Below are 9,997 nucleotides of genomic sequence, written 5' to 3' on the forward strand. Positions count from 1 at the left end.
TCACATGAAATTCAAAAGCTCTGCGTTCTCAGAGCTAGTACTGTTATTCTCCGAATAGTGGTAAATTTTCCCCCAAAATTGAAGCTACTTTGTGAGCATTTTTTTTTTGGGGTTATGGCAGCTTGAAAAATTTTAGCAGTTTTGCGAAAGAAAACAAGAGTGCTCCGCAAATTGCATCGGACGTATAGTTTGTCTCTTAGGTACGCACAATATCGTTATGTAAGGTGGGTTGGTTAAGCGCCCCTTTCACTATCAATGCAACAGATTCTTTTTTTATTTGGTTGTGATTAGGACAAGTAAACAACACGCTATGTTTTGTAACCAACAATAGCAACATGCATGCTATCTATAGTAGGTGTCAGCGGACATAAAAAAAAACATATGATTGCATGAACGGTATGGCTGGGGGAGTACGGTTTACAGGTGGTTATTATTGCAGTTTCCTCTCTACACTAGCAGTAGTTGGGATTAACCAACTTGCCAACGCGTGCAATGAATCATTAGAGGAAGAGAATTAAATGAAATATACTATTTTTGGATCCAACAAACACCAAACTTTACAAATAGTCCAAAAATTAAAAAAAAGCACAAAAATTGGACAAACCTTGCATGGAATATCCATAAAACCGTAAATTTGAAATTCTTACAAGAGTCTCTTCGAACTCGTTCGTCCTACACGGGATTAAACATCCGTGATGTATATGTAGTGTAGAAATATGGTGTTAGTTTTCTTGAACAAATTGCAATCCCTTTTGCAAAATATCCACATCCTGGCATAAAGATATTTCGATACACATTCCCTGTTGGAAATTCGATAGGGATGTGCCTTCTTCTTTCTCATCACAAGCTACTGCCAGGGAGGATTGGTCTTGCACCCCCACATTCTCTGCATAGATTCATGTGCAGGGCGCACACATCTTTTTTTTTAATTTTTCCCCAGAAAAGAAACACCCTACAAAAATTAAAATATTTCTCTACCAGGCTAAAGCCCAATACCCTATACTTTATTTATTCCTCTCCACATCCACTAGGAAAAAAAATATAAAAATAAAAATTCTCCTTTCCTCTCCTCCCCTCCTCTTCCTCCTCCCTCTTCGTCTCCCCTCCCTCTCCATTCTCTCCGCGAAGCTGCTCCCGCAGGGATCCGAACCCGAGCTCGCCCGCAGCCCACTAGCCGCGGGTCCCACGCTCCCCGCTCCTTGTTCCAGCCAGCCATTGCCCCGTTCTTGATCTGATCCGTCGAATTCGGTCCGGCGGGCGCACCCGGGGCAGCATTTCTTTTCCCCGGTCAAGATTCGGTCTGACGGGGCCGTCCCCGGCGCGATTTCGCCGGGCCGTTTTGGCCCGTTCTCGCCGGATTTGTTCCGGCTCCCGTGGTCGGGATCGGTTGGTGGTCGGGTGGAGCTGCTAAAGGAATCAAATTCCAATCTTTTTTCCAGTCACCTTCTTCCCCAATTAGCTGGGATCAGTGTGGATTCTGATTCGTAGGTCCTTGGCTTCCCCCCCGCGAGCTTCGCGGTTGGTGTGGTTATGCCATTTACCTCGCGATTTTTATCTGTGGTTTGTGTGAAAATCTGAGAGTGTGGAGATTTGGGAGGTCTTCTCCCTCCTGTGCTCTATGAGGAGCAGCTTCCTCTCGGAGTCGCCGTGCGACGAGCAGCACATCCATGGCTACGGCTTCAACCCGCAGTCGTGGCTGCAGGTGGAGCGCGGGAAGCTGCCCAAGTCATCCTACTCGCCGTCCTCCATGTGAGCCCCCGCCCAACGCCATTCCAGCATTTTGCTCACTCTTTAGCTCAGTTCAAACTTTTCACTGTGATTCTGCTGAATTGGGTTTCCTGATTAACTTAAGTTCGTTGCTATGTGCAGTGAGTCGCTCATCAAGATTGCTGAGCCGCCGGTAGTGCCATTGTATAAGCCTTTGGATTATGTCGAGGTGCTGTCCAGGATCCACGAGGAGCTCGAGCAATGCATGCCGAGCGAGCGGCCAGGGCTGTATCTGGTCCAGTCCCAGGTGTTTAGGGGCCTTGGGGAGGCGAAATTGCGCCAGAGGAGCCTGCACTCTGCGTGGCGCTGTGCAACCACTGTGCACGAGAAGGTCATATTTGGGGCATGGCTGCGGTACGAGAAGCGGGGTGAGGAGATCATATCAGACGTACTTGCATCATGTAGGAAGTGCTGCCGAGAGTTTGGCCCACTCGATATTGCTTCTGAGATGCCTGTGGGCAATTTTGAGATATATGGTTCATGTGAGATGGGCTCCTCATCTCGAGTTTCTTCCACGGTGACATTTCAAATAAGAGATGGGAGGGTGACATGTGATAGGTGCAAGATTGCATCTTTGTCGATCCCATTTTTCTCCATGCTTAATGGACCATTTACTGAGTCACAGCTTGAGCTTGTTGATCTGTCGGAGAATGGTATCTCATTGGAGGGCATGAGAGCTGTTTCTGAGTTCAGTTCTACTTATAGCTTAGGGGATTTGCCTTTGGAAATCTTGTTGGAGATCCTGGTGTTTGCAAGCACATTTTGTTGTGACAGGCTAAAAGATGCTTGTGATAGGAAACTGGCTTCGTTTGTTTCATCAAGGCAGGATGCTGTTGAGCTCATGGCGTTGGCATTTGAAGAAAATGCACCAGTTCTTGCTGCTTCTTGCTTGCAAATGCTTTTACAGGAGCTTCCTGATTGTCTAACTGACGATCTAGTAATTAGCCTCTTCTTGGGTGCGACTGCACAGCAACAACTTATCATGGTCGGACAAGCCTCCTTTTTGTTATACTGCTTGCTTAGTGAAGCTGCAATGAATATTGATCCAAGAACAGATACAACGGTATGCTTATCAGAGAAGCTTGTTCAGTTGGCAGTTACCCCTACTCAGAAGCAAATAGCTTTTCATCAGCTTGGATGCATTAGACTTTTACGAAAGGAATATAATGAAGCTGAACGCAGATTTGAGGTTGCCTTCTCTGCTGGTCACGTGTATTCTGTTGCTGGTCTTGCTAGAATCGCTGGTATGCAAGGCCAAAAGGCTTTGGCTTATGAGAAACTCAGTTCAGTCATAGCATCTAATCTGCCACTAGGGTGGATGTATCTGGAGAGATCTTTGTATTCTGAAGGTGATAGAAAGTTGGCGGACCTTGACAAAGCAACTGAGCTGGATCCTACTCTTACTTACCCTTACATGTATCGAGCTGCATCCTTGATGAGAAAGAAAGATGCTAAACTTGCCTTGGAGGAAATTAACCGGCTCTTGGGTTTCAAGTTAGCATTGGAGTGCCTGGAGCTCCGGATTTGTCTATACTTGGCTCTAGAAGACTACAAATCTGCCATCTGTGATATCCATGCGATTCTTACTCTTTCACCTGAGTATCGGATGTTGGAAGGACGTGTAGCTGCTTCCAAAATTGGCACTCTTCTCGGCGCACATGTCGAGCAGTGGAATACAGCTGAGTGTTGGCTCCAACTGTATGAGCGTTGGTCATCAGTGGATGATATTGGTTCCCTTTCAGTGATCTACCGGATGCTTGAGTCAGATGCTGCAAAAGGTGTTCTGTACTTTAGGCAATCTTTGCTGCTCCTTAGGTAAATTCTACTAGCACATCTCAGATGATTCTGTTATGATTGTTTCGGCCTCCAATTTAATGACAGGTGGTGCTTGATATTTGTGCTTCCAGGTTGAACTGTCCTGAGGCAGCGATGCGCAGTTTGCAATTGGCAAGACATCATGCTGCAACTGAGCATGAACGACTAGTATATGAGGGGTGGCTTTTGTATGACACTGGACACTGTGAGGAGGCCCTTCAAAAAGCAGAAGAATCTATTTCTATTCAAAGGTCATTTGAGGCTTTCTTTCTGAAAGCCTACGTTTTGGCTGACTCGGGAGTTGATCCTTCTTATTCTGCGACTGTTATCTCGCTTCTTGAAGATGCATTGAAATGCCCTTCAGACCGGCTTCGGAAGGGTCAGGTTCGTGCTGCCATTTACCAATGCAAAAATGATTCCTGATATTCTTTACTTTTGGTAATTTATTGTCTTTGAACTTTAGTTTAGCATCTCCCATATATTAAACTTGGTTAAGTCAAGGGCAACTTGGTTCATCCAATATTGTCATGAATTTTTTAAGATTTCTATGCTTTGCTATACACTAAGTGATCCAAACACACTCTCAATATATAAGCATGTAGCATGGTGCTTGCTGGTGTATTAGCTGCCATGGAGAAATGGGAGTTGAGGGAGAAAAAAAAATTATAGTATCTATGATGGCTGTCATGAATCACATGTTTCTTCTTGGTAGTGTGGTGTGATCACTGCAATGCATGTATGAATTTAAACAGAATTAAGAAAACTTCAGGAATTTGAACATGAAAGGTGTTGATATACTTATTCCTGAACTTGTGGCTAAGGAATGCATTCCTAACTTCATCTTGACTGACATTGATCCACCAAGTACATGCACAGTAGCAACCAGAATGTTGCATGATGTTTAAGAGTTACAAGAACATTTGAGATTATGCATGTGTGGTTGGTATTGTGTCCACCACGTCTGTCCATTTTGCTCATTGTGGTACCAGGGGTCATTAACACTTTCTGTGCATTATTTTACCTGCAGGCTTTGAATAACCTTGGTGGTGTCTATGTTGATTGTGGAAAATTAGACTCAGCAGCTGATTGCTATACAAGTGCCCTGAAGATTCGACACACTAGGGCCCATCAAGGTCTTGCTCGTGTTCATTTCCTCAGGAACAACAGGGATGCTGCATATGAGGAAATGACAAAGTTGATAGCGAAAGCTAAAAACAATGCTTCAGCTTATGAGAAACGCTCAGAATATTGTGAGCGAGAACAAACTATGACAGATTTGCAAACAGTGACCCAATTGGATCCTTTACGTGTTTATCCGTACAGATATCGAGCAGCAGGTTAGATCAAACTGAAACTTCTCTTAATGGTTTCTTCTTGGGTTCAGCATTGAAAACCAGTAAATCGTGCTTTGAGATGCAGCATTATGCAATATTAGTGTTTCTCTGTACATTTTTTCACTAGCTGTCTTCCTTTTTGAGTAACTGTTAGCTGTTGCTACGTGGGTTTAGGGTGTAAATATTGTCTGAAATGGAAACACCATGCTTCTTATTGTCCGATACTGTATCCATTGCTCAATACTGAAATTTTGTTTTAGGCAGTGTACTGAATTACTCTGTTTGCCCTGGTGGATTACCATATCTCATATTGTTCAACATCAAGTTCAACTATACTCTTTTTTCATGGACTATACCTACAAACACTTGTCCCTTTTCCTGGATAGTATCGCTTCACAGAATTCCTCTTAACATTTAGTCTAGTTTTGGACCCTGCACCACTTCAGTTAGTGGAGCCGATGAGAATTGAATAGGCTGTTGCTAGAATGAGAACCACTCTGATAGCATGAAAATATGCGCAGATGTAAAGAAACTCACCTTTGTGAAAAGTACAGTGAAACTACATCTTATTCATTTTTTCATGTAATGTAATCGCTCTGCACAGAATATCAATGTAATTAAAACATTTTGTTGGTTTTGATTTTCACAGTGCTGATGGATAGCCACAAGGAGAACGATGCAATAGCAGAGCTCAGCCGTGCCATCACCTTCAAAGCCGACCTCCACTTGCTGCATCTCCGGGCGGCATTCCACGAGCACATCGGGGATGTCCCAAGCGCTCTCCGTGATTGTAGAGCCGCCCTCTCCTTGGACCCGAATCACCAGGAAATGCTAGAGCTTCAGAAACGTGTGAACAGCCAAGAGCCCTGACACATTGTGGTGCTATATCATGTATTGTATACCACGTAGGTGCCCCTCATGACAGCCTTGACCTGATTCATTTTTTCTTGGTAACATGATGTTTTCAGCAAGAAAGTAAAAAAAAGGAAGAGAGAGAACTAGTTCTATGAAAGCCGGCATCGATAAAGCTTTTACACTCGATGCCTGCGGCTTCTGTAAAAGTAATGTGCTAATCACTGAACTGCATCCTGATAAAGTGATTTCGTGCATAATGTAATTTCCAAGTTCTGTTCTCTGTATCAAGTTTTTACTGAAATTAATCATGAAAGTAAATTATGATCCATCTGAAGATCTACCTGCATGTGCTGTTAGTGGCTTTGAGTGTGTATATAACTTCTGTGTTACATGGTGTATCTTATTCAGGGATTTTTTGAAAAACCCTGCTTGGAGTTGTAACTGCGTGATCGCAGTTTCAGGTGTAGGGTATGTTCATTCATTCATAGTGACATAAACTTATGCATTGAGTTTGAATCTGCAACTTGTATTCACCTTTTCGATGAACACAGCTCCCTTGAACACAGTAAGTACACTTTCTCTTTACACATCCATTGTAGCTCTAGCTGTGCTGAACCTAGACAACAAGTTGTACACATCTTAATAGCAGGTAAACTAAAAATACAGCTTCCATGAAACAAATGATCTGAATAATCTGCTACTGCTACGACTTTGGGGTGTTTGGATGCTAGGGACTAAAGTTTAGTCCCGTCACATCAGATGTTTGGCCACTAATTAGAAGTATTAAATATAGGCTAATGATAAAACTAATTGCATAAACGAGGGCTAATATAGGCTAATGATAAAACTAATTGCATAAACGAGGGCTAGTTCGCGAGATGAATCTATTAAGTCTAATTAATCCATAATTAGCACATGTTTACTATAGCATCACATGAGCTAATCATGGACTAATTAGGCTTAATAGATTCGTCTCACGAATTAGCCCTATGTGACAGAAAGGGTATCAAACACCCCCTTTAAATGATCTGAACGATAAAAAAAAGAACTGATCTGACATGATGTCAGGATAGATCTTCGAACATCGAGAGCATGTTTGGATACCAAGGGTTAAAGTTTAGCCCTGTCATATCGGATGTTTGGATGCTAACTAGAAGGACTAAATATGAGCTAATTATAAAACTAATTGCAGAACCCCTGGCTAATTCGCGAGACGAATCTATTAAGCTTAATTAATCCATCGTTAGAAAATGGTTACTGTAGCATCACATTATCAAATCATGGACTAATTAGGCTTAATAGATTCGTCTCACAATTTACCCTCCATTTATGTAATTAGTTTTGTAATTAAACTATATTTAATACTCCTAATTAGTATCTTAAATATCCGACGTGACACGTCTAAAGTTTAACCGCTGAACCAAACAGCGCATTGACCGGCAACAGGATCTTCTGACATGGGTAGTATACTGTTACATTTGACAGTGTGTGCCTGACACCTTCGACCTTCCAACCACTTGTTTTCTAGCTGCTGTGTTGAACTGTTGATGGCGATGCAGCAGCCGGTTTGCACGCTGGGAATGATGGAGACGGCGTGCTGATCACGCAGGCATGCAGTGTATGCTACTGTTTAGCAGGTCTTGTCTGTCTGCCTAGCTGATGACAGTGTTTAAACAACAAGAGTTTCATGATAAGCTTGTTAATGGTTTTGTGGCTGGTTTCAGTTTTTTGCGGTGTGCGAGTCACCAAACCAACCGCTGCAAGTGCAACCACCTCCGGGCAGTTAAGCTCACCAGTAGATTGTAGTCAGTCCCTTTGCACGCGTCTTTTTCTGAGGGTTTTGCCTGTGTGCCATTATGAAAGTTGGTCTAACCTCCATACCTCTAAAAAGTTCGTCGACACCTGTATGCCCAAGTGCATCTTGGTTTGTCCCTCCATGCCATTCCGTCCCTATTTTGTGCTAACGGTCGTTAACTGCGCTGAGAATGGACTCAAATACCCTTAGACAAAGGAGGTCTGTTGAACTTAGAGGTCTGCCACCAGCGCCCGGACGCCAGCGAGCTGATCGTGGCGGCCGCGTAGGAGACGGCGTCGGCTCCGGAAGCGTCAGGCTCGACGGAGTCGGGGAGTTGGACGTGGACGACCTCGCCCTGGCCAGGGCCAGCCGAGCCGGGCGCGTCGAACAGGGTCTCGATGTCGTCCTCGAAGCGCCCGGCGTCCGGCAGCGGCAGGGCACGCAGCTGGTGATGGTCGTCGTCGGGCAGCAATCACAGTACTGAAACAAGGACATGCGCATACTGAACTCTCTGAACTTACTGTGAAGTTGAGTTTGCAGTCTGAGCCCCAGTACTTGAGCGCTGCAAGATCGTAGGTGTGGGCTGCTGCCTCCTCACTGTCAAAAGCTCCTGCAAAGAAACAAGATTAGGATCTTAACTCATGTATTCCTATGTTCTTGCATTTGTATGCAAGTGTCTGATCGTTTTGTGCAAACGTTATATTTCTGAATGAAGAGTATACTTGGAGACAAGCACAATGCACTCCTTTCAACTTTACCCAAAAGCACTTTTCCCCGTCCACACTCGATCTCTCTTTTTGTTGAAAAGAAGGGAGAAAGCAGTTGCAGATTCGAAAATCGAAATCAATCCGAACAGCACAATGCAGTTCATTCGCAGAACAATGCAGTTGCAAATAATTTGAGAATCATTGCATGGAAAAGTCAGTGAGCTTTTTCTGGATTTGAGAGGATCTCCAACTCACCAAGATAAACTGTTGGAAGCGAGCACAGCAGATCATCAGACATGAAACATCCGCACATCACACGAATGCCGAGGCAGCCGAGCACAAACCCAAACAAAAAATTCAGAAGAAACAGAGAAGAATGTCAGTGAATTTTGCTACAGCGTGAGAACTCAAATGATCAAATAAATGGAGAGAAACCAGAGAAGAAACAAAAGAATCGCATTTGTTCATCCGCTGGGCACATAAAGGCTTCACCTTGCTTGCCCTTCTTGTTCTTGGCCGGACTCCGGGCATGCCTGTCCCACAGGTGCGCCTCGAACTTCCCCGAGACCCGGTGCCTGCATCGACGAACTACGCGGAGGTGGCCATCTCGACGGACGGGAGCGTGAGCAGCTCCACCACGTGCCGCCGCCTCGTCTTGGTCGCGGCCTTCCCCCTGCCCGTCGGGGAGCGCTTCTTCCTGGCCGCTGCCGGCGGCGCGGGGGGCAGGGGCGACGAGGCGCTGAGCAGGCTCGGCGGGGAGATGCGGGCGATGGCGGAGATGGGCACGGGGGTTGCGGCGGCGTCGAGCGACCGCACCCCGGCGCGGACGGAGAGGAGGGAGCCGACGGGGCACTCGCGCCAGCCGAGGTCCTCGATGTCGCGCGTGGCCTCGTCCGCGGAGAGCGCGGCGGCCGCGGCCGGGGCGGCGCTCGGCGGCGGCGCGGTGGCGTTGAGGGGCACGGAGGAGAGTGAGAGATGCCGGTCAAAATTGGTCAACACGGTCTCCGCGCATATGCAGACTAAGGGTACAGTGAACATTTTCGATGCCCGGGGCCCGCTTGTAAGAGCTCTCAAACGGCCAAAACCGAACGGAATAGGGACGGAATGGCATGGAGGGACAAACCAAGATGCACTTGGGCATACAGGTGTCGACGAACTTTTTAGGGGTATGGAGGTTAGACACAACTTTCATAATGGCACACAGGTAAAACCCTCTCTTTTTCTTGAGTGAAACCCCTTTGCACACGTCTTGTTCTCAAAGATCATTTGGTCAGGCCTGCTGAGTTAAAAAAGGATTATAATAAATAAATGAAAGAAGGTTTGCCGTGGAGTATGGATTTTGTCTCTAGAAGCACATGCCCTTGTATCCAGTCATCCTGTGTTAAAGTGGTTATTCAAAATTCAAATTCAAATGGTGGATCCTAGCATGTTGTGTGGCATAACAAATTGCATCGATTAGAGGTACTGGTGCGGGTTTCCTAAAGCCACCGTAAATTAATGGGCATTTTAAGTCCGTGGCTTGCCTAACTTGCGCACTATACAATCCAAACACATCCTTAGTAAAAACTACGTTCAATTTTTTGTACGGTGAGTACGTAGTCCTTCGCAACGCTTGACTATCTTCCACTAGCCGCCGGTGTAGGCTAGTAGCAAGCTCGCTCGCCCTCGTGCGTGCATAAGCAACTCGAGTCCCCGGCGGCCCATATGCGGCCCAGTATCACGGA

The 9,997-nt window shown here is 45.5% G+C and overlaps 2 protein-coding genes across 2 annotated transcripts; one reads left to right on the top strand and one right to left on the bottom strand.

Annotated features, from left to right (window-relative positions):
* The first annotated feature begins 1,033 nt into the window (after window positions 1-1,033).
* On the top strand, window positions 1,034-6,099 carry LOC117843571 (ETO1-like protein 1). The gene is made up of 5 exons (XM_034724216.2): window positions 1,034-1,749; window positions 1,870-3,582; window positions 3,675-3,966; window positions 4,610-4,919; window positions 5,566-6,099. Exons 1-5 carry the CDS (start codon window positions 1,619-1,621, stop codon window positions 5,784-5,786), a joined length of 2,667 nt encoding a protein of 888 aa, XP_034580107.1. The 5' UTR covers window positions 1,034-1,618; the 3' UTR covers window positions 5,787-6,099.
* A 182-nt stretch (window positions 6,100-6,281) lies between these two features.
* LOC117843978 (uncharacterized) lies at window positions 6,282-9,413 on the bottom strand. Its single transcript, XM_072292046.1, has 2 exons — window positions 8,529-9,413; window positions 6,282-8,176 (listed from the first exon to the last, which is right to left on the bottom strand). Exon 1 carries the CDS (start codon window positions 9,309-9,311, stop codon window positions 8,862-8,864), a length of 450 nt encoding a protein of 149 aa, XP_072148147.1. The 5' UTR covers window positions 9,312-9,413; the 3' UTR covers window positions 6,282-8,176; window positions 8,529-8,861.
* Window positions 9,414-9,997: the final 584 nt, after the last annotated feature.

The sequence above is a fragment of the Setaria viridis genome, chromosome 2, assembly GCF_005286985.2.
Source record: "Setaria viridis chromosome 2, Setaria_viridis_v4.0, whole genome shotgun sequence".
Taxonomy (NCBI): Eukaryota; Viridiplantae; Streptophyta; class Magnoliopsida; order Poales; family Poaceae; genus Setaria; species Setaria viridis.

What these genes read in the sequence shown, in the direction of transcription:
- LOC117843571 (XM_034724216.2), top strand. Translation starts at nt 1,619, where the DNA reads ATGAGGAGCAGCTTCCTCTCGGAGTCGCCGTGCGACGAGCAGCACATC. An exon ending in TCCTACTCGCCGTCCTCCAT is followed by an intron (nt 1,750 to 1,869) that starts GTGAGCCCCCGC and finishes TGCTATGTGCAG; the next exon opens with TGAGTCGCTCATCAAGATTG. An exon ending in CAATCTTTGCTGCTCCTTAG is followed by an intron (nt 3,583 to 3,674) that starts GTAAATTCTACT and finishes TTGTGCTTCCAG; the next exon opens with GTTGAACTGTCCTGAGGCAG.
- LOC117843978 (XM_072292046.1), bottom strand. Translation starts at nt 9,311, where the DNA reads ATGTTCACTGTACCCTTAGTCTGCATATGCGCGGAGACCGTGTTGACC.